Below are 26,466 nucleotides of genomic sequence, written 5' to 3'. Positions count from 1 at the left end.
AACTTCTTCCTCCCTCACTCAGTCCTGAAAATGCCATTAGAATTAAGAGGAAGAAGTTGACACTGACCGGACAGAATCCTGTATTTTAATGGAATGTATGCATCAAGGATGAGATGCATGAATATGCAACAGATTATCGCTTTTAAGGGTTAATCTTCTGTTAACGTGGGTCCTTTTTTGGACTTATTTTGCCCAGGAAGAGGTATCCGGACATCTGTAACTCTTTTCATTGTCTTGTATTGTCCTAATTCAAATTGTCCAAATTATTCTTACTCTAATTACATTGCTATTTTTATAACCATTTTATTACTATTAAACTTTTAAAATTTTAAAAAGAAGCGATTGGTGTTTTTCACACGGTTTAATTACTGGCAATGAAGTGCATGGAGGGAGAGGTTGGAAATCGCAGAATCACAGAACCTTTTCCAACCTTTTCCATTAGGTTGTGTGAAAAACACCAATCACTTGTTTTTAAAATTTTAAAAGTTTAATAGTAATAAAATGGTTATAAAAATTAGCAATACAATTAGAGTAATAGGAATTTGGACAATACGAGACAATAAAGACAAAGAGTTACAGACGGTCCGAGTACCTTTATCTGGGCAAAATAAGCCCGAAAAAGGACACCCGTTAACAAAGGATTAACCCTTAAAAACAATAGCCTGTTGCATATTCATACACTTCAAACATGATGCATAAATTCCATTCAAACACAGGATTCTGTCTGGTCATCATCAGCTTCTTCCTCTGAATCCTAACAGCGCCTTCGAGGTGGGAAGAAGTTCATTTCTTCTGATAATGAAACAATAAATTCTTTTTCTCTGAAAGATTCAGGTGTCCGGTGGCTGCTGTCTCGCTGCAAGTCCTTTCTTTAAAAAAAGTATCCTACATAGCATAGTTTCTATTTTAACATTTTGTTATAACTTAAAACTATATTTAACACACTACTTTGGAGAATTAATATAGCATTATTTTCTAACACAACACATATAATATTCATTTTAATATTTGCGAAAAGTCAATCATAAAATACTCATTTTTCACAACGGCGAGAGGCGCCAGCGACATAAACCACACGCACACTTGCTTCTTTCTCCGCTTTGATCTCGATTGTCTATTTTGATTTCTCTATTTTCTAGTTCCAACAGTTTATCTCCTAATTTATCGCTGCCACTGTCCCGGGTTCCACAATCCCTCACAGCGCCGCTTCCCGCCAAAACCCGCGCGCAGTCTGCCCCCGTTGCTATGCGCGATGACGCCAATCGCTATTCTTTTTTCTCATTGGCTGCTCCGCCGGCGACGGCGCAGCGCGGCGCGGGATTGGCTGGGAGCGGGCCCCCGCGGGGCACGTTGGGGCGGGAAGGGGCAATGGCGGCCATCGGGGTGCACCTGGGAGCCACCTGTGCGTGCGCCGCTGTGTACAAGGTGAGGGCAGCGCCGGCTCGGGGAGCTCGGTCGGGGCGGTTCGGGGGCCCCCATCGGCGGTGCAGCCCCCACACGCTCACGGCTCTGCCTTCCTCCATCTCTCTCCCCTCAGGATGGCCGCGCCGATGTGGTCGCCAACGACGCCGGGGACAGGGTCACGCCCGCGGTCGTGGCGTTCTCGGAGAGCGAGGAGGTGAGGCTGCCCCTCCGCGGGGTGCTCTGGGGAGGAGGAGGAGGGGAGAGGGCTCTGTCTGCTACTCAGCTTTTCCATTTTGTTTTCGTTTATTTTTCCCTCAGGTTGTTGGCTTAGCTGCGAAGCAAAGCAGGATAAGAAATATTTCCAACACTGTCGTGAAAGTGAAGCAGATCCTTGGGCGAAGGTAAGAGAATGGGCGTGGAAAGGGCGATGAGGAATTACAAAATTTACAGAGTGACTGGGTTGGAAGGGACCTTAAAGATCATGGAGTCCAACCATGCCCCAACACGTTGCGAAAAACGCCAGTCACTTGTTTTTAAAATTCCAGAAGTTTAATGATAAGGGTTATAAAAATAGCAATATAATTAGGCTAATAATAATTTGAACAATTTGGGTTAGGACAATATGAGACAATAGAAACAGAGTTACAGACAGTCCGGGTACCTTTTCTGGGCAAAATAACAGAGGATTAACCCTTAAAAACAGCATCCTGTTGCATGTTCATACATCTCATACATGATGCATAAATTCCATTCAAACATAAGATTCTGTCTGGTCAATGTCAAGTTCTTCCTCTTAATCCTAACTGGCATCTTCATGCCTGAGCAAAGTGGGAGGAAGTTCATTTCTCCTGAGAAGAGAGCAATAAATTTTTTTCTCTGAAAGATTTAGATGTTCTGCAAGTCCTTTCTTTTAAAAAGTATCCTACATAGCACAGTTTCTGTTTGAACATTATGTTATAACCTAAAACTATATTTAACACACTACTTAAGAGAATTAGCACAGCATAATTTTCTAACATAACGCATGTAATATTCATTTTAATATTTGCAAAATGCCAGTCATAAAATACTCATTTTTCACAACCTCAGCTAAACCATGGCACTGAGTGCCACATCCAGGCTTTTCTTAAACACATCCAGGGATGGTGACTGCACCCATTTTTTCCCATTTAAAGCTGGTTTAATGTTTCAGCACTAATACTGAAGACATCTCATAAAAAATCATTCTGTTATTGTAGAGTCACTGAAGGGTTTTGTTTGGAAGGGATTTTAATGATCACCTCCCTTCCAAGCCCCTTGCCATGGGGAGGGACACTGTCCCCTAGTCCAGGTTGGTACTGTGAGCTTCTCATCCTGTATTTTCTTCCAGCAGCAAAGAGATGCTTGTGAAAATAGAAAAGTAGAGAAGAAAAAATGTATTTTAGGTCTCAACTTGTCTGTGAAAATCTCAAGTTGTGAAATATAGTAGCAAGTTGCATATATGCTTTTCATACATAAAGTTTCTTAGCTATGATTTTTTCTCAGCTGATTGCTTTTCTGTAAAATCCACTGTGGTTTTGTTTGCATGAAACTTTGTGTTGCTTCTATTGCAATAGTGAAACTGTTGATTAGTGCCTGTTGTGATTCCTGTTAGAGGAGCTGTGATAATTTGCACTGGCAATTACAGTGACAGTAGAACTAAATCTTTTAGGTTGGAGTTAACCTCAGAGATGTGACAAAACTTTTTAGTGATGACCCAGCTGTGTGTTACAGTCCTTTTATTGAGAGGAGCTGACAAGATGTTGCCCATTCTGTATTCCTCATCACTTCTCAGATGCAGAATTTCACTGAAATCTTTTTTAAATGTTCATGGGGATAGCAGGTTAAAACAATGTGTTGGGTTTTGCTTTTCCTTTTCTGTAAGTAGTAGGTATTTTTTCAATCATAAGTTTTGGGAAAGGAGAATGAAAAATGCCACCAGTCAGAACTGTTGTGTTTTCTTCTACTCCATAAATGTAACTGCAGAATAAAACCAGGAATTTTTGGTTCAAGTATAGCTTGATGAGTTAGAAATGTTAAAAGGAATATCAGCAAGATGCATTTGTGCAATTAACCTTGAATGCATAATTGATTTTGTTACTTTCCATTTTTATGGACAGCTCTGGTGACCCTCAGGCAAAGAAATACATTGCAGAAAGCAAATGCTCTGTGAGTATGATGATTTATATAATTTTATTATTGTTTGGGCCATACCCTGTCTGTTCTGTAGTGATCAGCTCCCATCATGAGATGTCCCTTTGTATGGAATGTTTCTGTTTTTATCCAGTTGATAACCATGTTCTGGGTTCTGCCAGCATAATATAGTTAGTTCCAACAGAAAATTTTTTATCTCTTGGCCATGCTCCAAACAGGTGAATCCTAATGCATTTCAGTAGGAGCATTGTGGTTTTTGTTAGAGCTGGTGGAAGATACTCAAGTTGCAGCACCTTGTGATTAACATCTTTAACCAGTTGATTTAATCTCAGTATTTAATTTACATAATACTGTCCTTGTTGCTAGAAAATTTTGCAAAACAGGAGAAAAATTATCCTGGAAAATGAATTTGTAACAAATGGGTGATTTTTCTGCTGTTCATATTGGTGTGATTTTATAAATTGTTGGGTTTTTTCTTATGGCATGTAACCAGGAGTGTACTTATGTTTTAAATATTGCTTTTGTACTCAGGAAAACTTAATAGAAAGGGAGAATCTTGACTCTTTAAAGTCTTAAATGTCCCTGTTGTGTCTGTAATATGCTGCAGGTCTTTGATAGTCATGTTGGAAGTGTTTATTCCCTTGTAGTAGAATGCTAAGGCAGGGAGTGTTTACACAGTCCAGTGCTTTTTACTTTAAACAGAGCCTAAATTAAACATTACTTTTTGTTATTAACCAAATTGCAGTCTGACAAAGATGTGTTGGTTTTGCTTACAGATGATTGAGAAGAATGGAAAACTTCAGTATGAAATAGATAACAAACTTATTAACCCAGAAGATGTGGCAAAACTAATTTTCAGTAAAATGAAAGGTATGTAATAATTAAATTCATTGTCATGTTTTAGCTTTTTAAGCTGTCTTTTATTTTTAAGATGTCATATATTTTTTTCATGATTTGTTTTTAATCACCATGTTCTGCCTGTGTTTCCAAACAGAGACTGCCCAGTCTGCATTGGGCTCAGATGTGAATGATGTTGTTGTCACTGTACCATTTGATTTTGGAGAGAGTCAGAAGAATGCCCTTGGGTAAGAGCATTGAGGTTTTTCTGTTATTTTATGTGCCTAAAGCAGATGGGCTGGAAGATCAGCAGTGGGAATTCTGCTGCTGGCCTTCAACTTGTGACCATCAGTCAAGATATTGGGATGATATTTAAACTGGGAAAATATGAAAGCAAGATATTTAATCATGAGTGGAGAAACTTTTAATGGAATTTGCTGATGTGACCAAATGGAAGTTCTGAATCACTGAAGTGAGAGGAAATTCCAGTTTCATCAAGGATGGAACCTCATTTCAGATCAGGATCTTCAGTGACCCCTTTGAAATGCAAATAGCATCTCACCCTCCTCCACAATTTCCCCTCCATCCTCCCCAGAGTGGTGCTACATGGCCTCTTCAGCTCTGCTGTGTCAGAGTGCAGATTTGGAATACATACCAGTTTTCTGCTTGGAAATTCTGTTTGGAAACACTTTTGCTCTGACAGTTCCTCAGTAGGAAAACATGAGATGCTTAAAGCTGAGCACAAATGGCAACAACTGTTTTTACTTTCTGATATGTAGAATCCCTTACATTTAACTGTCATGAAAGAAATAAATAAAACACACCTAAAAGTTGGTCAGAAAACAGCGAGCTGGGGATTTGCAGTGTCTGTAATGAAACCTTCTATTGCTCTGGTGTAACTTCAAAGTGGAGGGAACAATTTTTGGGGTATTCCCCGGGATACTCAAGTTTCAAGAAAACCTGTAAGTTAAATGTTGCAAGTGAGGCATGGTAAAGTAATTTTGTTACCTATTGAAATAATGTATCAAGCAGTTCATTACCATTCCTGAAGATAAGTTATCAAGTTTGATTTAGGAGGGGTGTAGTTGTGGGTTAATTTGCAGTTTTTATGGGCTATGTAGTCTGATAGATGAGTGTTTTCTTTGCCAGTGAGCACACAGCATATCCAATTCTTTGAAGAACACAGTAGCAACTGATCTTATATGCACTTTTCAGTCGCTTAGTTTTGTAATACCATGCTATAAACAAGGTCTGATTAGGTGGCACATGTAGTTTAGGTGAAATCTTGTAGTGTGTGACTACAGTGAGATCACTGAAGTACAATGAAATGCTGTTGTGGCTCATTGCAGGGAAGCAGCTACAGCTGCTGGGTTCAATGTTATGAGATTAATTCATGAACCATCTGCAGCTCTCCTTGCTTATGGAATTGGCCAAGATTCACCCACTGGGAAAAGGTAAAGTCCTAATGTTCTACTTATTTTTAAGCTGCTGTAATTAAATCCTGAGAAATCTTAATTGAGGGAATGCCATGTTGCCTTAGCACGAGGCTTGTTTTGCTTTTTTCTCTCAGTCAAGACAATAAGCATTTAGAAGTTGTAACTTTGTAGTGTATTAAATCCCTTTGCTTTGGTCTTTATATTTTGAGAATTGTCTTTAAAGATTTGGCCCCAGTTTCCAGCTTTCTGTTTAATAAGCTGATTGGCTTAAGAAAAATGCATTCCTTTTTGAACATATTTTGGCATAGCTGGTTTTAATTTTGTGAGATGGGGTTATTTTACATGGGCTGGAAGAACTAAAGCAGAGCTCCTGGGTTGAGTAAGTGCATCTGGTTGAATATATTCATTTTTATGAATATATAAATAATTCACTTTCAAAATACTAAACACTGCTGTCAGTTTGAACTTTTTTGTTCTTGTGTAGTGTTTCTTTACCATTCTCATATAGTTGTCTGATTAAAACCTTCAATACATGGTAGTAATCTTTTAACAATGTGTCAAAATTAATGCTACTTTCAATTTCTTTTTTTTTAATGTGGCAGCAACGTGCTGGTTTATAAACTGGGTGGAACATCACTTTCTATCACAGTCATAGAAGTGAACAGTGGAATATATCGTGTGCTTGCTACAAACACAGATGACAGCATTGGAGGAGTTTGCTTCACAGAAGCTCTAGCACAACACTTAGCTTCTGAATTTCAGAGGTAAGATTTGAATTCCAAGCATGTTGCTGTTAGGACAGGATCTTCATTATGTGGTGCTTGCTTTTAAAAAAAAATTAGCAGAGTCTCTGTTAGTGAAATGGTTCAAGTAAAGATGATGCTGAAGGAGCAGTCAGTTGTTTGGGGCTGAGGAGAAAGACTGGGAAATGCCTGAGTTTGGGTGGATATTGCCTTAACTTGGTGTTAAACGATAAGGGCTCAGCTGTGGGCTCTATTGTGTCCAGATGTGTGCAAATTTTCAGTAGTGGTATTATAGTTAATACTAAAATGTTACCAGAAAAAAAGTTCAATAGCTGTTACCTGTTCTTCCTTCCAGAAAGTTACCAGTCAAATTCCCATCTTTTTAAACTGGTGTCATCTTTTTTTTTAAATACAGGTCTTGTAAACATGATATTAGAGGAAATCCCAGAGCCATGATGAAATTAATGAACAGTGCTGATATTGCAAAACACTCTCTATCAACCCTGGGAAGTGCAAACTGTTTTGTAGATTCATTGTATGATGGATTGGATTTTGATTGCAATGTGTCCAGGTAAGGCAGATCTTGAAGCTACTGAAATCTTTCTAGGTGGTATTGTGGATACTCAATAAGCTTTGATTTCTGATGGTGTTTATTTTAGGGAAGGAGGTAAGATTGAAGGCAAACCTGCTGTTTCATGTTGATGGTTCTGTTCTGCTGCAATCTGTGGTCAGGGCAGTCACAGTAACAGTGTTGCCCTGATGGTTAGAAAAGGAAGTGCAAAAAGGCACAGTGAGACCCCATCTTCAGAGCCTGGTTGTTGATTGGAGGGGAGTCTGTAATGAATCAGGGTGGCTGTTTCCTTCCCCTGATTGTTTTTGTTGTACTTTCATTAAAGAAAAGCTGGCTTGTGGACTCTTGATCTAAAGGAGATCAGAATGGTAGGAGTCCTGAAAATCCTGATGTTGCTTCTCAGTGAGAGCTGGACTAGAAAGACAGAAAATGTCTTTGCTCCTACTGCTGTGTCCTGCTCAGTCTCTTTTCCCTTGGGATGATCTCTTACTGAGATTTTTAGCTCACTTTGATTGCTCTTCTAGGCAGCAGCAGCTTTAGCAAAATGAACCAGAATTTCCATTCCAGAACTGCAGCAGTTGGAGCTGCTCAAGTAAGGCACAGCATGTTTGAAAGTGTGAGAAGCAATACTGTATAAATGGGTCAGCTCCATTTGGATCAGGGTGCCAGTCCTGTGGATCAGTGTTGCAGACTTTGATTTGTGGTATTCATGCAGAGTAGAACTTCCTTTGCAGGCTTGAAAGAGACAAAAGCAAGCACAAGTTTGTTTTTTAATTTGCTTAATCTGCTCCCTGTGTGAAAATCAGGACACAGCTTGATTTGCCTCTAAAAATGGAGTCCTTGTATTCATTTTACAGATCATGAAGCAGTTCCAGAATTTTTCTTTATTTCTTTGGCATGAATCAAGACAGCAATACTGATGTTGTCAAGACAACAATACTGTTTTTTTTCCCTCTGGAGTACACTGAAGAATGAATGTACATTCATGTAGGTGTTGTTGATGGAACTAATAGCACAGATACTTCCCCACCAACAAAATTGCTTGAAGATTAATAATGGGAAAATACGATTTTTTAAAACCCCTTAGTACCAGGTGGAGAACTAAAGTATATTCTAAAAATTATTGTTCTTCCATTTCAGGTATTTGTCTCTAATGGATGAAATGATCCTTTTTGAATGTTTTATTTTTCTCTTTTAGGGCCAGATTTGAACTTATCTGTTCTTCACTTTTTAGTAAATGTGTAGAAGCAATTAAAAAGCTCTTGCAGCAAGTTGGATTTACAGCAGATGACATTAATAAGGTAATAATAGAAATCATGTGTCTGTAGGACACTTCCACAAGAACAATGCTTATGGGGCCTGTTTTCCTTGCAGACTGAGATTGTTTCATGATCTATTTAAGCAGTTTTGACTGGGATCCAACAAAGTCTATAGATTCAGGATCTTTAGAACTGCTGTATTTGCTTTATTTCAGGTGTCTGAAGTTAAGTATAAGGTAGAGTCACATTCAGTTGTGTGTTTTTACTGCTGCATATTGAGTGATGGGGAGGATTTGTCTCCGTTTGGTGTGTTTGTGTAACTCTGTCCAAATTCAAGCTGAGGAGTTCCTTCCTTAAGTTCAGTCTGTGGGCTTTGTTCTGCCTTCATTGAACTTTGGACAGGGTTTGCTGACACTTCTGAAGAAAGGCAAAGTTTTGATTAAAGTTGAGCAGATCACTAAGTGTCTGCTTGGTGCTTGTGCTCCTCATTGCTGGCTTAAAAACTACAGAAGGTACCAAATCAGAGAGTGCTTTAATCCCAAAGATGTGAGCAAGGCAGCAGACATCAGTAGTTTAATCTGTGTCTCTCTTGCCTTGGTGTAAGAGAGGAAATTCATCTCACCCCCTTTTACCTGTGCTTGGCAAGTGATGCTTTTGGCTGCATTCATTGCTGCCAGAATTGGCTCCTCAGGTCTGCAGCTGGAGCTGCCTGATGCTCTCAGTGACGCTTGATGCTGTTTCAGACTTTAATTAGTGTTTCTTGTGTCACATCTCAGTTTCTCTGATTGATAATGAAATATCCCAGGCCACTTTTCAAAGAATGGCTTTTGTTTTCTGGTGGCAGTGGTTTTTAGGTGGTCTTTCAGGATTTAGTTCTTTGGATGGAGGGCAGTAGAACATCTTAAATGTAAAAATAAACAACTTCAGAGTTGTAAATTAGGTTTATGTTTTACATGAGGAAAAGTGGGAATTAGCTTTCTTTCCAGATCTGGCTGATTTCAACAAAGTCTCTGTAATAAGACTTGGATTTATGGGTAAAAGCTGACTTGCTCCTTCCTAAAGGTGCATGATGGAAGGGTGAGTGGCAAGCAGCACAAGTTCAGCATGGGGAAATGTTAGATTCCAGGAAAGGAATGTGTAGTATGAGGCAAATCAGATGCTGAATTAAGGGCCTACAGTCTGTGGAATACAGTATCTGTGCAGGAAAGGTCCTGAGCAGCCTGTTGTAACTGTGCTGGTCTGGCCGGGAGGTTGCACTAGATCACCTTTGGAAGTCCTTTGGAACCTGATGTTCTTTTTATGATGAATTTTTCAATTTTCAAGGTGTTACTTTATTTAGGTGATTCTTGCTGTAAGAGAAACTTTTCGAACACATCATATTTCCTTTAATTTCAGAAGCATAAGTATCAAGTCAACCCAAGATTACATCAATTTTAATTTGAACAACTGCAGATGATAAAATATCCCAGAGCAGTTTTTATTTTTGCACAGCAGGGTGTGACCTGTCAGTTTTATTTCACAGACTAAAGATGTGAAATTAGTATGATGTGTTTTCCAGGTAGTTCTTTGTGGTGGGTCTGCTCGAATCCCAAAACTACAGCAGCTGATCAAAGACATTTTCCCAACCGTGGAATTACTGAATTCAATTCCTCCAGATGAAGTTATTCCCATTGGTGCAGCCATAGAGGCAGGAATTCTGCTAGGGAAAGAGAATACCTTGTTAGAAGAAGATGCACTCATTGAGTGTTCTGCCAAAGATATTCTTCTTAAGGTAAGGCTAAAATTAGAATATTAGGAAATTTTACTGCTGCAGTGAATTTATAGCACTGATTATGTGTGATTGATGTTAGAGAAACAGCATTGGTTTGTTGTTACTTCTACAGATTTGCTGTAGATTAGCAGTGGTAACTTAGGTTACCACTGGTAAGTTATCATGGTAACTTAGGTTTATTGACAAAATATTGACAGGAAAATCTGATTTTAAGGGGGGATAATTGTTTCTTTCCTTTGTTGCAATTGCTGGATTTCTCATTTGTAGGAATGTCAGGGTTTTACTTGCTTGGATGGTAAATTTGACAGAGGGAATGAAGCTTGGACTTCTTTTCTTGTGAAACATTGTTGTGACACTTCCAGCTCAATGAAGCACTTAAAGAAAAACATGAACTATATTAATTTTTATTCTTTTTTTAAGGGAGTAGACGAGTCAGGGGCTGACAAATTCACAGTGCTGTTTCCATCAGGGACACCACTGCCAGCTCGAAGGCAGCACACCCTGCACGCTCCTGGGAACATTTCCTCTGTGTGCCTTGAGCTCTACGAGTCATTGGGCAAGAGTCCCATGAATGAAGAAGAGAAATTTGCACAGGTGAGTGTGTGCACACTCCTGTGCACTTTTAACAGCAGCCTCCTGGGGAAAAAAAATGGAAATCAGTTCCACCAATACCAAAATGTATTGTTAGGAAAATACAGTGACATGCATCTCTTTAGTATTGGTCTTTTAATTATTCTTCTGGACATGCAAAATATTGAAGTACTTTGTAAAGTACTGAAGTTTCCCTTTTGAATTCCTAAATGGCTGACAGGGTTTGACATGTGGCACTACTGTAATAAGATGACCTGGGATGAGAGATCTTTACCAGTTATTCCAGTCATACACAGATCCTTGAACATTTTAAAAATCAAACTGATGAAGGAAATGGTATAGCTAATGTGTTGATTACTTTTTGATCTCCCTAGATTGGACATTGTTATTAAATATTGAATTTGGTTTATCATAGTGGTAAGATGAAATGTTTTTATCAAGTGAGGGTTTAAAGTTGTTGTTTAGGAATCAGCCTACAGAGAGAACACAGCTTTTTGAAACAGTTATTATGTGCTTTCCTTGGAAAGCATCAGGGAAGGGGCAGATGTGTCTGAGATTGATGGAATATTTAAGAAGATTGTTATTCCACCTTAATTCTGCCCAAATATCTTTAAAGGGGATAGGGAAGGGATGTTACCTAATAATTACAGTACTGATTCTAAAGGATGCTGTGGGAGTGATAGGTACTTCAGCTATCTCAGGGATACATCCTGAACCAAAACACAAAAACAATAGTGCAAATAGCTAAAATGCATGAATTTTCACATCTTAGCTGTTGTGTCACTTCCCTTGAAGTGCTGAACAAGAACATGAAGAACTGACTATAATCAAACTTTCATTTTTTTACTAGATTGTGCTCCAGGATTTAGATAAAAAAGAGGATGGCCTACATGATATACTAACAGTTCTCACAATGAAAAGGTACACAAAACACTTGTTCTACTGTTTACCCTTTATGTCACTTCTGACAAACAGTCTTTGCTTCTGTTACAGAGTATTTAATTTATTTTTTTGATAAATTTCAGCATTTCTTTGGTTACAGGACTGTACAGTCCTAGCAGGGGTAAATTCTGTAGAATGTGGGTTTTCTGCAGTACCTTTGGTGCTGTCATTGTTTGATTCTTAAAGAAACAAAGCTTAATACAATTGTGTAGATTTTTTTTAGCAACTTCTGAACCGTTGATCAGTTTGACCATGCATGAGAGCAGTCAGGATCTCAGACTTGCTCTGGAAGTGGGTTGGGGAGCTTTGCTGAATGCCCACACTCTTGGGAAAAACTGAAGGGGGTTTTGTCTTTTTTAGTTATGAAGGAATGTAGAATTTGCAGTGGCTCTGTCATTTCAGAAGCAAGGTTGTTCTACAGAGGAACAGGGCCTTCTGCTTGCTATTTAAGTTTCAAAATACTTCATTTTCTTATGTTAGCTATCAGGTGTATTAATGCCTGTTAATAGACCTCACCCAAAATGCCTGGTTTGTCATACAGAGATTTATACTGAGCACTGATAAGGAGAACATTTTGGGGATTATAGATGCAACTCTGTCATGCAGAAAATCATCATATTTTGGAAGGAGGTTTAAGGAATATTTAGGGATAAAAGGGAGAAGAAGTTTAGTAGAAAACATCTATTTGTACCTAAATTTATTTTATGTGACTGTATGCCTAGCTGAAGTAAGGCATACAGTCACACAAAATAAATTTAGGTACAAATATTGTTTCTAAAATCTAAATTTAGGTACAAATATTGTTTCTAAAATCTAAATTTGGGTACAAATATTGTTTCTAAAGTCTTGGGTTTTGACAATTAAGCTTTTCCTTGTTGAAGGAGATCCTTTGAGTTTAAAGACTATTTACACTTCAAAAGTCAAGTTCTTGTGCCATGACAAACCATGTTTGTCAATCTACTGCTCTTAGTCAGCTCTCACAAGGAATATTTTGAATAATATTACCACATATTCTATTTAGAAACCTGTACAAAATAAATTAAATTGCAGTATTTAAATGTGTTCTTTGATTAATTCCAACATATGTAGAGAAGATAGATGCTTTAAGGGCAAGAAGTGGATATAAAAACAATGACTAAATTAATTTCATAAACCAATTTCATCTGTGTTGAAACATGGTTGTGCCTGGATATTTTGATGCTGATCTATCATCCTTCCCTCAGTGTGAAGACTTGTTTATCCTCTCTGGCACATGCAGTAACATAGTAAGTGTTGTGTTGAGATAATCCTAAACATAACTCTCTTTTATCTAGGGATGGGTCCTTGCATGTCACCTGCACAGATCAAGATACTGGAAAGTGTGAAATCATCACTGTTGAAGTGGCATCATAGGCCACTTTGGAAGGCAACGTTTTTCTAACTTGATTTTTGTCTCTTACTGGCTTTTCTGCCAAAGTAGTGACTCTCTGTGATGTCTCTCATGATTCTTAGAGGACTGTAATAAACTAAAATGCCACCAAGTTATTTTGCCACCAAGTCTGTTTAGAGTGTGGTGCAAAACGTTAGTCAAGACATGTGAACGGCAGATTGTTGAATTATCAGCACTTGGTTTACAAAATGCAAATCACAAATGCCTGTGGTTCAGTAACAACCATATTACATAGTTTGAAGATTTTTCTTGACTAATCAGGTCTTGTACCCATTCAGGCAGTGCATCTGTGGCTTCAGTAGTATAGCTTTGAACCTGAGAAGGAGACTGGTGAAAATCCACTCAATTTTATACCAGAATCCTGTGTGGTCTTGATATTGCCCAAAACCATGAAGGTGGAGCCCATTTGTGCTGGCCTCTTGAGCAGATGAATTTATTTTTTTTTTTCAAAACTTTTTTTCTGTAAAATGGTTTTGTCATATTACCTGAGAAATGTAAGACTTAAGTGTGCTTATTTATATGTTATTAAAAAAATACATTTTTTTATGCAGATCCTGACAATCTCCATAATGTGTGGTTTTAAATCTGTATTGTCATACATTTGTGGGGGTATAAGCTGGCAGGTTTTTTCAATGACGAGATGGAGCAGGCAAGTGTGGTTATGGAATATGAGGGTCTCAGCCTAAAGTGCAGTTAAGGGACAACAATTCAGTGCTTACAACAGTGTGTTACCTTGTAAAACACTGAAAGTGTCACAGAGGAGCCTCAAAAATTAGAGAACACAGCAAGGGATACCAGTCTGGGTTTGCAGAGGGTTGTATTCCATTACGTGCCTGCTAGGAACCTTCAGTGGTTCCCTAGGAAAAAGAGCCCCAGGATAAGAGGTTACTAACTCAGCTGTGGCAGGGGAGGTTTGGGTGGGACAATGGGAGGAATTTCTTCCCATTAAAGGTGATTAGACATTGGAATGGGCTGCCCGAGGGAGGTAGTGAGTGTTTAATTAACACCCTGAGGTGTTTAAGGAAGGCCTGGACGTGGCACTCAGTGCCATGGTCTGGTTGCCACGGTGGTGTTTGGTCATAGGTTGGGCTTGATGATCTCAGGGGCCTTTTGTAAACTTATCGATTCTGTGATTCTGCCGAAGCTACATTAATAGTTAACACCGCGTCTGAGGAGTGAGGGTAAGGCCGGGACCATTTCTCCGAGGTTCTTTTCAGCTCTGCAGCTGAGGGGCGCGGGAAAGAAGCTGCCTCGCGCTTCCCCGCCTGTCCCAGGCACTGCAGAGCTCTGCAAGAACAAAAGCAAAATGGCTTTAACTCTGTCCCGCTCCCTTTCAGCCGCTCTCCAGCCCCGTCCCTGCGGGGGCCCCTCACGGCAGAGGCGGGAAAGGGGAGGGCGGGCGGAGCCGCGCGCGCGCCCGGGCCGCCCTCTGCGCCCCGCTCCCTTCCGGCGGGGGGCGGAGCCGGCGCGGGCCCCCCGCACCCCCCAACATGGAGGGCTGGCGAGGAGGTGAGGGGGGAGCGGGCTGGGGACGCGGCCGCCCGGGGCTCTGCGGCCGCCCGGGCGCTGGGGGACCGGGACGGACCGGGGGAAAGGACGGGTGGGGAAGCTGCTGCTCGCTTTCGGCCGTGGGAGCCGCTAGCGGTTCCCGTTCGCCCGGCTCTGTCAGGACCGTTCCCACCGCCGCTGCCCACAGAGCCCCGGCGGGCGGGGAGGGAAGAACTGGGGGTCCTGCCCGCTGCCCGGTGGAGCTGTGGGAGGAGGGCGGGAGGTGCCTGGGGTAACCCTGGAAGCGGGGGTGGAACGCGGGGAAAGGCGCTGGATCCCGGTGCAGCCGCGGGAAAGGCACCGCCGCCCCCTCCCGAGCCCCGTGAGCTGCGCCGGGGTTGGGGCGGGAGAGCCCCGCGGAGCCCCGGGGGGAGGCGGGCGCGGCCCTGCACCGGCGGCTCCCGCTCTGGACTCAATCCCGCGCCCCGATCCCGGGTTTTCCCGGGCGCTGGCGCCCTGCGGGAATGTCTCGTCCCTCTAAATCCGCCTGGCTGACCGGGCACTCGCGATCCTGCCAGATAAGGGCTGTGGGTCTCTATCTCCTCGTCCGGTCGCCATGGTTGCATCGCAAGTACTCAGCTGCGCCTGGCTACAGAAATTTGGCGGTCTTGTTGAAGAATGGAGGTTTCCTGCTTGCCGGAATTCAGTTGTGCGATGCGGTAATTGTAGAAAAATTGCTGGTGCTTAGTGTATCTTTCACCTGTAGAAGTCTCTGCCCTCCAAAATGTTTGTTTTTCTTTGGATGCGTACGTACTGGACAGAATAAAGGTGCAGGGAGGGAATCATGAACGTGTTTCCCTTGACCCGGTAGAGAAGGGTTGAGTTGGAGACGCTGCATTTGTACAGGAGACTTGTGGACTGCTGTCACAAATGGTAATGTGGGGACTCTGGGATGAGGCATAATGATTTCAATTTAGCTGAGACATTAAATAGGATTCTTTACCAATTTTCTTATTGTAGCCTGGTATGTGCCATGTCTAGCTTCACATGAGACCCTCCAAGAATTATGTAGGAAGGAAAATCTCACATGTAAATCCATTGGAATCACCAACAGGAGTCTAAAGAGTTATGAGGTGGAATATTTGTGTGACTACAAGGTAGAAGAGGTAAGAGAAACACAGACCAATTTGATCACTCTTTCAGCTGAAATTTGGAAGCAAGCAAAAGGTAGTTTTGGTCATAATATAAAGAATCAGACAGTGAGGACAAAGCTTTTGCTGGCATCAAATTAAATATATTTTGAACTTTAAACTGCAAACAGAAAGTGGTGTAAACTGCTACTTTCAATATGTGCAAGGAAGAGCTTTTTTGTGAAATTACAGACATTTAGAATATGAAATGTACATTTAGAATATGAAATGTTCACCTTTGTGTATCTGATGCTGATGCTTTAGGGTGGTAGCTCAGTATGAATTATGATGCCTCTCCTTTATTTGCAGACAACCATGTGTATTTCTCTCTTGATTCTTTTAGTCTGTTCGATGAAGAATTAGGGCCATGTGCTGCAAATGGATTCCTGTGAAATTCAGTCTCAGGATTTGCCCTTGTTACAGTTATTTGTCCTTTTTAAATAAGTACAAAATGAATGCTGCTTCATTGTAAATAAAATCTAACACTTATCAAATTAAATAGTGTTCTGGGAGGATGGTTGATATGACCAATAGTGGGTTTTAGACTTTTTTTTTGCTACATTTTGCTTTTTTTTTTGTTCTGTATGTGATACGACTGCATTCTGCTTGTGCATAAGAGTCATACAGTGAGTTAGCATAACTTACCCCTGCCTTGACAAACTGGCCTCCTCCTCCAGGTATGCTGTTAGCAGTCAGAGTTCATCCCAGCTTTTGATTTCTTTGCCCCTAGAGACAATTTGTAAAGTATGCTAAGTTGTGCTATAAGTTAATTTGCAGACAAACTGATTTGTCTCTTTCTCCCCAATTGTAATTTTTATGGGGACATCAAGGCCTTCTGCCCTGTGTGCTGATCCTTAAGTCCAGAGCTCTTGTGTTTGTGTTGTTCTGTCATGGTGGATTTCAGCAACATGAGCTCTGGCTGAATCTGTATCTGTTTCTGTATTTCAAGGGCAAAGCATACTATCTTGTGAAATGGAAAGGATGGCCAGAATCTTCAAATACTTGGGAACCTCGGAAGCATCTGAACTGCCCTCTGCTTATTCAGAACTTTCTTAGAGACAAGAATGAGTACTTGTCTCGGGGGAGAGGAGGCAAAGCAATGAAACTGAGAAACCACGTTAAAACTCTGAAACCTGCAATTGCAGATTATGTTGTAAAGAAGGCTAAACAAAGAATAGCTCTGCAGAGGTGGACGGAAGAACTCAACAGGAAAAAGAATCACAAAGCAATGATTCTGGTAGAAAACACCGTGGATCTTGAAGGGCCTCCTTTAGACTTCTACTACATCAATGAGTATAAACCTGCTCCAGGAATAAATGTGCTCAATGGAATAACAACTGGCTGTGAATGTGCTGACTGCCCTGCTGAGAAGTGCTGTCCAAAGGAGGCTGGCTTTATTTTGGCTTACAATAAACGTAAGAAATTGAAAATCCAGCCTGGCTTGCCCATCTATGAGTGCAATTCATATTGTAGGTGTGGGCCTGACTGCCCCAATAGGATTGTGCAGAAAGGGACCCCATATTCCCTCTGCATCTTCAGAACCAACAATGGCCGTGGCTGGGGAGTAAAAACCCTCCAGAAAATTAAAACCAACAGTTTTGTGATGGAGTATGTTGGAGAGGTAGGTATGTATTTATCTTGTAGAGGTGAATTACATACAGTCAAGGAAATGTTAGTTAAAATCTTCATGAGCTTTCTCTCAGTTTTCACACTTTGTGACTTCTTCACCCAGAGGGTGGTCAGACACTGGAACAGGATCTGCAGGGAGGTGATCGTGGCAACAAGCTTGGCAGGGTTCATGGAGTGTTTGGACAATGAGGCACATGGTGTGATTCCTGGGGATGTCCTGGGCAGGGCCAGGACTTGGTGATCCTGGTGGAACTCTTCCAACTCAGGATACTCTGTGATTCTACTGTATAATAGATCAGTCTGCTTTTGAGTAGAAAGAGAAAGGGACATTCTAGTTGACAGCAAAATTATGCTGTCTAGAACATTCCTTCATTCCAGAGCAGTTGTAAGAAGTCAAAAGTAAAGAGAATATTTATCTGATATGGCACTAAAGAATTATTTCAGATACATGCCCTAATAGTATTTCTAAAGGCAAGTCCTTAATTTCTTTCATGGCAATCATATTCTTCATTCTTCCCTGATCATCTTTTCTGTAGTTTTTTGCCATTCCCAAAGCACAGTTGTTTTGAAACTCCCTGCACAGACTTTCAGTCCCTTTTGTTTTGCCTGCCCTTCTAAGGTAGTATTTCCAAGCATATTTATTGCTTTTGATTAACAGCAAGAGTAACTTTCATAGTACGGACATTATCTGCTTATTCAATCTCATACTATTTCAAAGAGAACTTTTATGTTATAAAATACAGACCTTGAGTTACTCTTGAGGTTTTGGATTGCCCTGTGTTTGTGTGTTTCAGCCTCTGCTCTGTTCCAGAGCTCTTCACACCCGCAGTTCCTGGCAGCCTCTCTGTTACACTGTGTTTCGTTTCTACCACAAATCTGCCTTGCTGCTATGTTGACTCAAAGTATTTCCTTCTGTCCCTTTGTACAATGTTTATGGTATTTAGTAGATTTCCCCCATGCTTCCTGCCCCAAAGCTTCTTCTCATGTTCATCCATTTCCTTTAAATATACAAAAGGTCATACACTCCATTCACTGAAAGGTGATTCTGTGATTTTGTTGCTTAAAGAAAAGAGTGTGTATTTACTGTTTCACCTGAATCTACTTAATATCTACTGCTTACTTCTCAAATCTCATCTGTCAGATTTTAGAGGGATTTATTGTCCAATTCCATCACATTTTGTATCTCTTGCTGCAAAATTATGATTTCTTTGCTGAATCTATACAGCAGAATGTGTTTAATGTGACAGGCTGCAGATGAAGTTGTTGAAGCTGTTTCATCTGTCAACAGTGACACACTCATCTAATTGAATAGATTGAACTTTGTGATGTGTCTGAGCTGCAGTGAATAGGATCTTTCATTGCAGTCAAAAATAGCAGGAAGAGATGCTTCTGGAAAGAGAGGAAGTGAATATCAGGCTGTAAATGTGGCTGGGTTTTAAAGACTGATACCTGTGGATCATCTTTGCAAAGGGAACATGTTGAATCTTGGTTTTGTGTGAAGTAAACGAGGCTTTCTGGATCTAATGGAAAAAGTGTGTATATAGAAGCTTCAGTAAAAACAGCTGATTGTATTGTCATCATCAAAATTATTAGTAGAGGGTGCTGATATGGTTTTTTTTTTTCAGAGACAAGGTAGTGCTGTGCATCAGCTGTAGACAAATTGCACCCAGAGAAGCCTCAATCAAAAATAATTAGTTCAGCTGTATGTACTCTTATGTATTCTTCATTCATAAGAAGAAATGCTATTTCAACATCATAAACTTACTGTGTTTTTTTTTTTTCTAACTTGATTGTGATTTTTGTTTTGATTTGGTAATAATTAATAACATGATGCAGGTTTCTTTATTTCTTTTTTTTTTTTTTTAGGTGATTACAAGTGAGGAAGCAGAGAGGCGAGGCCAGTTCTATGACAACCAGGGAAATACATACTTGTTTGATTTGGACTATGACTCAGATGAATTTACAGTAGATGCAGCTCGATATGGAAATGTGTCCCACTTTGTCAACCACAGTGTAAGACTTTGTTTTGTATATTAAGAATTTGGAGAATTATTCCAATTGTGCTAGAAATGTCTTCTAATGTAAACATTTCCTTACTGTACTCACAGTTTTTCTGGAGTAGTTTGCTCCATGTCAGCACAGTCCAGTTAATCAGATGATGTAATAAATAGAACAGAATATTGGGCCTTACTTGGATTGACACTGCCTACAAAAATCTGGGGCAGAGATGCTGCCTGAAGTGGACATCCTATAGGACTGGAGTTTTCACTGAATCAGCTCATTCTAGACAACCAAAATAGGGTTGGTTTGGGTGTGTTTTTTCTGAGTACCTGAAATACTTAACACGTGACAGTTCCTTAATGAAATTAGCCAGGAGTCAGAGATGACAGGAATTGATGCGTTATTTTGTAGCTGGGCAGGATGGAATGTTACTCTGAATTTCATCCTGTAAACTTGGTAGAGGAAAAAAGAGAAAATTCCTGTGCTTTCCTAGGTATCTACAGAAGAGAAATACAATTTTTCCTCCTAATGTAAATTTGCAGAGAACTCAAAAGCAAATTTTAACAAGCAGTTTTTGTAGTGTTTTGTTGAAGTTCAACTGAAGTATCTAAAGCAAGAAAGCTGAGTTGCATTTGTAAGGATTCCTGAAGACCATGTCTTCATGTCTTGACATGATGGTATTTGTATTTCATGCAGGCTTGCCAGGGAGAAGGATGAAGGAGAGTTTTAGGTACAGACAGTTGCTCTTCACTTTCACAAATGGGAGTGAAGTATTCTCAGTCTTCAGCATAAATTTCGGTGTCTGTAACTTCACTTCTGATTCTTTCATGTGTAACATATTTCACTGTTAAAGAACAAAAAAGCATTCAGAATTTAACAGTCTCAGGTACTGCTGATTTTTGACACTTAATCCAGACAAAATGAGGAAATGGTTTCCAGTTCCAGCTTAGTGACCTTCACCCTCCTCCTTGCACCCAGACCATGGCAGGGAATTCAGAAGCCAAGCAGGTTTGCAGTTTACAGTAGAAATTCCTGCATAGAATGGAGATGTTATCTCTGGCCTGGAAGCAGTGCTTAAGCATCACTACAGAGCAGTGAGTTTGTGGGGCTTGAAACACTCAGTTGTTTTTAGTTTTCTTTCAACTTTAATTCTTTTTATGGGTTTTGTTGGTACATACTAGTTCTGAATGTTGGCCTGCATTGGCCTAGAGTAGGCTCTAATTATTTTGTCACCATTTTTGTTGTCACCTTTGAAGGTGTCACTTTGTATAGGTTGTTGCATATCAGTGTAGTCTGCACATTGTGCAAAGGTTGCCTTCCTGGAAGGACTTAAATCTGAGCTATGAATTATTATTTCATTATTTCAATTTGTTGATTTCAGAAGATAATTGCAGACTTCACTCATTCTTTCTTTGCTGTGACCTTGGTTTATTTAAACACTTCAGTGATATTAAGTGTTAATTTTTCTAAACAGAAATTGCATTAATTTTTGCTTACAGTGTGATCCAAATCTTCAAGTCTTCAATGTGTTCATTGATAACCTCGACTTGCGTCTTCCCCGAATAGCGCTGTTCTCTACCCGGACCATCAAGGCTGGAGAAGAGCTGACCTTTGACTATCAGATGAAAGGTGTGCACATTTTAACATAGTTCTTGTGGAAGTTTTGGGGTGCTGGTGGGTTTTACTGCAGCCTGGATGATGGTAGCATTTAGCTCAGGCACAGCTTTTGATAACACGGCTCTGGCTTTCAGAACAGTTGTTGCTCATGACCTGTAGTGCAGAGAGGAGCACACCCAGAAGCTTTTGCCTGCATCTTAGTGCATTGCCTCCCTCAGTGCTAAGCACATCAGGGATTGTGTCTGGTGAAGAAAATGATTTTGAAGCTTTGTCCCAGGTATGCTCAAAGGAATGGTCAGGCTGCTCTTAAATAAAGCTTTCCTTTATTCAAATCAGCATTTCAGATAAACTACTTTCTAGGTAGTTACTGAGGTAGTTGTTACAGCTCAGCACCATGAGGCACTATAGGTTTGTCTTTGAATTCTTGTGCCCTGTAGGCCTCAGCTGTGGATGTAGGTCCTGTAGAACAGCTGTTTCAGATGGGATAGAGTTAATTTCTTCTCAGTAGCTGGTACAGTGCTGTGGTTTAGACTCAGTATGAGAATAGTGTTGATAATTCACTGATGTTTTCTTAAATCAAGAACTTTTTTGTGTCTGAGGCTTTAGCAGTGAGGAGGTACTCAAAAAAATGTGAAAAAAATTCTTGTAGGAAGCGTAGGCAGATTAACTGGTCAAAGAGATATTCCATGCCAGAGAATGTCATGCCCAGTGTAGAAACTGGGGAGATATCCAGAAGGGGCTGATCAGAGTTCAGGGATGGCCTCTGGGCATCAATGAGCCAAAGGTCAGCAATTGCGTGTGCATCACTCATGTTTGGTTTTTTCTTTTACAATTACTGCTACTACTACTAATAATAATCAATATCAGCATGATCAGAATATAATAATTATTACAATATTTTACTCTTTCAATTATTAAACTGTTCTTATCTCAACCTACAAGTTTTACTTTTGGTTTTCCTCCATGCTCTGCTGGGGTGGCAGCGAGCAAGTGTCTGCATGATGTTTCATTGCTGTCTGGGCTTAAAACACCACACTGCCAAATTGATCTTGAATCTTAAAACTCCTCCTTCTCTCTGTGACACTGACATTGAAGGCCAGCTGCACTCTCAGCTGATCCATGTGGATACCTGGGGGGTACAAAGATCAAGTCTGAGTTTTGGATTCTGATGTGTGTGCCAGGTGTTGTACAAGCAGCTGTAACAAGGGTGTCAGTGGAATCTTAGTGAGCTTCACACACAGCTCTTTGAACTGGGCTGTTAGAAAGCCTTTAGAAGCTGTTTGAATACTGGGCATGATCTTGGTCTGTCCTTTAGAACTTTCTTACTTGTGTTCATCTGTGTTGCAGGTTCAATAGATCTGACTTCAGACTCTGCTGAAGGTCTTAGCCCATCCAAAAAGAGCATCAGAACTGTCTGTAAATGTGGAGCCATGTGTTGCAGAGGTTATCTCAACTGAGTTTGGGTATCCAAAGTCACTAATATTTTGTTCTTTTTTTTAATGTGTTTTAAGAAGACTCTTCTTTCACACATATATTCAAGTATTCTTACATCTAATCTAAATAAGGATGATGAAAACAAGGTATTGTTTGTGATTGAAATGGCATTGGCCAAAGAAAGAGATTGTAGTGTTTCAAGCCAATACAGAACTGCTAAAGGGGATTAAAATTCTAGAGCAGTTGTTTAGGAAGCCGTAAAATGGATGCAAAGAAAACTAAAATGTACCTTGATTTGAATATTCCTAGAATCATAGAATGATCTGGATTGGAAAGGACCCTCAAGGGTCATCATGTCCAACTCTTAACCCTGCACAGGACACCCCCAGGAGTCACCCCCTGCGCCTGAGAGGTCCAAACACTTCTTGAACTCTGCCAGGCTCAGTGCTGTGACCACTGCCCTGGGGAGCCTCTTCCAGTGCCCAACCACCCTCTGGGTGAAAAACCTTTTCCTAATATCCAATCTAAACCTCCTGTGACTCAGCTTCAAGCTACGTGTTTTCTATACCTTGAGAAGTCAGGAGGCATTTGATTTGAATTCCAAATCCTAGTTGACAATTCTTTTGCTTTTTTGTTATATAAAGAAAAGCTTGAAGATCTTAGCAATAACATTTATGGCACGAGGGTGAGGGATTAAGGAGAGCCAATGTGTAAATAAAGGTTCACAGGAGTGCAAATTGTAAAATGTCCATGGAATTCCATGCAAAGGAAGTAATTGCAGAAAGAAAATTAGAGAGGCCAAAGCTTCATTAAAACTTAACCTGGCCACTTCTTTAAAGGATAGTAAAAATGTTTTTATAAATACATGAATAGCAAAAGGAGGGGCAAGGAAAACCTCCATTCTTTGTTGGACACAGTGAGGGAATATGGCTACCAAAGATGAGGACAAAGCTGAGGTACTTAACTTACACCTTCTTTGCCTCAGTTTTCAGCATTAGGACAGTTGTTCTGTGCTCAGGACAACTGGTCTCCTGAGCTGGAGTAGAATATTCCCCCTGTAATCCAGGAGGAGGCAGTCAGAGGCTTGCTGAGTCACTTAGATGCTCATAACTCCATGGATCCATCCTTGGGTGATGAGGGAGCTGCAGATGAGCTCACCAAGCCACTCCATCATGTTCCTGGGGAAAAGGAGGCTCAGGGCTGACCTCATCTCTCTCCACAACTTCCTGACAGGAGGCTGTAGCCAGGTGAGGGTCAGTCTCCCAGGGACCCAGCAATAGGACAAGGAGACACAGTCTCCAGGTGTGCTGGGGGGTGGTTAGGTTGGAAATTAGGAAAGATTTCTTCACAGAAGGGGTGATAGGACACTGGAATGGGCTGCTCAGAGAGCAGCATCCTGAAGGTGTTTTAAAAAAGGGTGGATGTGGCACTCAGTGCCATGGTCTGGTTGACAAGATGGTGTTTGGTTATAGGTTGGACTTGATGATCTCAAAAGCCTTTTCCAGCCTGATTCTGTGATTCTGTAATTGGTATTAACAGATCCCAAGTGTAAAACTTGAACTTCTTAGCTGATGTTATGTAGAATGTTCTCAGTTATGCTCTGATTTTTAGTTAGGATTCTATAGGAGGACTGCAGTTCCACAGAGCATTTGTAAATATGGAATTGTCAGAAGTAACATTTGCTGTTTGTTTTCATTACAGAAATTTGGCAGTCATGGCTGAAATAAGTTGCTGGCTACAGTTTGGAAATAGATAGCAGAAGGTTAAGGAGAGCAGCCCATTGTCTAACAAAGCCAGTGCAGTGTGGAGATATGGTCTGTTATCTGTTAGGTGCAAAAGACCCTTGGGATTGATGTATATTCACAACTGGTTTTGGTTAAACTTTTACATACTGTGTCTTTTTTACCTAGTGACAGACTTCTAAGATAGTAGGCTTGTATTTTCTGGTTGCAAAAATGCTAACTTCAGTGAAGTTAGACTAGGGGTGAGTATACCCATTTGCTGTAGACATTTGTAAGATGTTCTTGAATGTAAAGGCTGAGAAATGTGCTGTTCTTCAGCTGCTCGAGTCATCTTTTGTTTTCCTGATCATCTTAAAGTTGTCTCAATCTATTCATAACATATGCTAAGTTTTGCTTGGCTTCAGAACCACTGAAGAGCAGTTGAGGTGGGTGATGAGTGGAGTTACAGCCAAGGTCCATGCTCTAGGAATGATCCACACACTTTTTTCTCATGGATTCAGAGCTTGTAAAACTTGCATATTGCTTACCAGTCATGTAAATGTTGACAGGGTCAGGCAGAATAATGTTGCTCCATAAGTGGATGCTCCATAGCTGGATGTATCATAGGTCAGCTAGTTACCTTTATAAGGTGCACAGCTGGTGGCTCAGGTGAATGAAGTCAAGTACCGAGCATGTAACTGTTTACTTAATTTGTTAGAAAATGCCTTAAATTTCATGTTAATTGTCAGCACTTCAAAAGGAACATTTCAAGGTTGTTTCTTAAGAAGCACAGTTGCATTTGTACTGAAGATCTGGCTCTTTGGTAGCAAATGATATTTTATATGCTACTAGCCAAAATCAGTTTTACACTTTTGGTGAAGAGCATGGGCTGCTGGAAATGCTGTGTGAGTTTTGTAATCTACAATACAGAGATACACGTTGAAATAGAGACTTTATATTGCTTAATGAATAGGAGGAAGTTTGCTTAGATTTAAAAGTATTTGATGTGATCAGGCTAACCTGTATCCAGATGATAAATGCTGAATCTCGTCAGTTTTTATCATGCCATATCTCTAATGAATTTTTATTTTCAATTTAAAGTTTTAAGTGGAATGTGGAGCTTTAACGTCAGCAAACTGCAGATGATCTTGCATCGTTTGGAGTCGTTAGCGCTTTCCCTTGCATGTCGCTCAGATGAGCAGTGCGTTCCATGGGATGGAATGTGCAGGCTCCAGCCCTTAACCCGCGCTGTCCCTGCAGGGTGGAGGCTGCGCAGGGCGTGCATTCCCTCCTCCAGCCCCGCCTGTGCCGCGGGCACGGGGCAGGCCCAGGCTCTGTCTCCCCCATGCCCAGTCTGATTTAAATATTGCAAAGAGATGCATTTTAGAAGGTAACAGCTGTGGCAGTTGTACTGGAGTGCGGTACTGCCTTTTCCAGAGGCACAGAATGTTATCACCAGCACTGGAATAACGCTGCTGTTTGTCAAGGATACATGTGTTATCTTCTGCCATAAATAAAGAACTGTTCATTTGTGTTCTGGGAGGTAGCAGTATTTTGTATTTATTTGAAGGAAACCCATGGATCCAGTTTCCAACAGAAGAGCCTTGAACAGTATTTTATATTTATGTATTCACAGTGTATTTGGATTGCAGTTAATGAATTACCTTAATGGGACATTGTGTCACTTTTAAAACTCCTTTTACTGTTTTTATGAGTTTGGCAGAAAATTGCCAAATTGGAAATGGAGAAATAGCTGTTTTCAATTTCATAGGGAAGCTAAACCAGCCCAGCTTCTGCCTTTGTTTTGCTTTGTGGTCCTTTGGCATCGTCATGGTCACCAATTCAGTCGTGTGTGTGCACTTCTGCCCTGCCCTCCAGCTGGTCTTTTTTTGTTGGTTCTATTTTTTGTAGCAAAACTAAAGCTGCAAGATCACCTGTAAGAAAAGCTATTGTCTATTTATTTAATCTCCAAGTTAAGTCAATCTTTTGATTATTTTTTAATGTATGTTTTAGGAACTGTATTAGAATATGCAGTTTGTAAGCTCAGGAACATTTTCTTTTCATACTGTGTCATCTCTAGTATTGCTGTCTTCCTATAGTTTTTGATAAAATAAATTAAATTTAGTTTTTCTCTTGTTGTTGTCATTTTTAAAAAAACTAGCCTGTGAAAATTAGTTGTAGCATTTGTTTTAAGATTGCAACCTCATAATTCCTGGCTTGTACCCAAATTT

General features: G+C 40.4%; 2 protein-coding genes across 4 annotated transcripts; both read left to right on the top strand.

The window, feature by feature from the left end:
* Positions 1 to 1,332: 1,332 nt before the first annotated feature.
* Positions 1,333 to 13,827, top strand: HSPA14 (heat shock protein family A (Hsp70) member 14). Its single transcript, XM_064702994.1, has 14 exons — positions 1,333 to 1,425; positions 1,538 to 1,618; positions 1,723 to 1,805; positions 3,543 to 3,591; positions 4,353 to 4,446; positions 4,571 to 4,661; positions 5,763 to 5,867; positions 6,452 to 6,613; positions 7,008 to 7,163; positions 8,362 to 8,464; positions 9,981 to 10,193; positions 10,614 to 10,787; positions 11,635 to 11,705; positions 13,040 to 13,827. The coding sequence occupies exons 1-14, from the start codon at positions 1,369 to 1,371 to the stop codon at positions 13,116 to 13,118; spliced, it is 1,518 nt and encodes a 505-aa protein (XP_064559064.1). The 5' UTR covers positions 1,333 to 1,368; the 3' UTR covers positions 13,119 to 13,827.
* A 754-nt stretch (positions 13,828 to 14,581) lies between these two features.
* SUV39H2 (SUV39H2 histone lysine methyltransferase) lies at positions 14,582 to 26,278 on the top strand. 3 transcript variants are annotated; one of them, XM_064702985.1, is made up of 6 exons: positions 14,582 to 14,664; positions 15,664 to 15,809; positions 16,783 to 17,454; positions 19,329 to 19,475; positions 20,963 to 21,092; positions 22,428 to 26,278. In XM_064702985.1, the coding sequence occupies exons 1-6, from the start codon at positions 14,646 to 14,648 to the stop codon at positions 22,535 to 22,537; spliced, it is 1,224 nt and encodes a 407-aa protein (XP_064559055.1). In that variant the 5' UTR covers positions 14,582 to 14,645; the 3' UTR covers positions 22,538 to 26,278. The 3 variants fall into 3 exon arrangements, with proteins under 3 accessions (XP_064559055.1, XP_064559054.1, XP_064559053.1); XM_064702983.1 differs by lacking the exon at positions 14,582 to 14,664 and adding an exon at positions 14,856 to 15,362; XM_064702984.1 differs by lacking the exons at positions 14,582 to 14,664; positions 15,664 to 15,809 and adding an exon at positions 14,854 to 15,362.
* The last annotated feature ends 188 nt before the right edge of the window (positions 26,279 to 26,466 follow it).

Source organism: Zonotrichia leucophrys, chromosome 1A, assembly GCF_028769735.1.
Source record: "Zonotrichia leucophrys gambelii isolate GWCS_2022_RI chromosome 1A, RI_Zleu_2.0, whole genome shotgun sequence".
In the NCBI taxonomy this organism is placed as follows: domain Eukaryota; kingdom Metazoa; phylum Chordata; class Aves; order Passeriformes; family Passerellidae; genus Zonotrichia; species Zonotrichia leucophrys.
The sequence above is the reverse complement of the archived record's forward strand: the minus strand, read 5'-3'. Positions and strand labels throughout refer to the sequence as shown.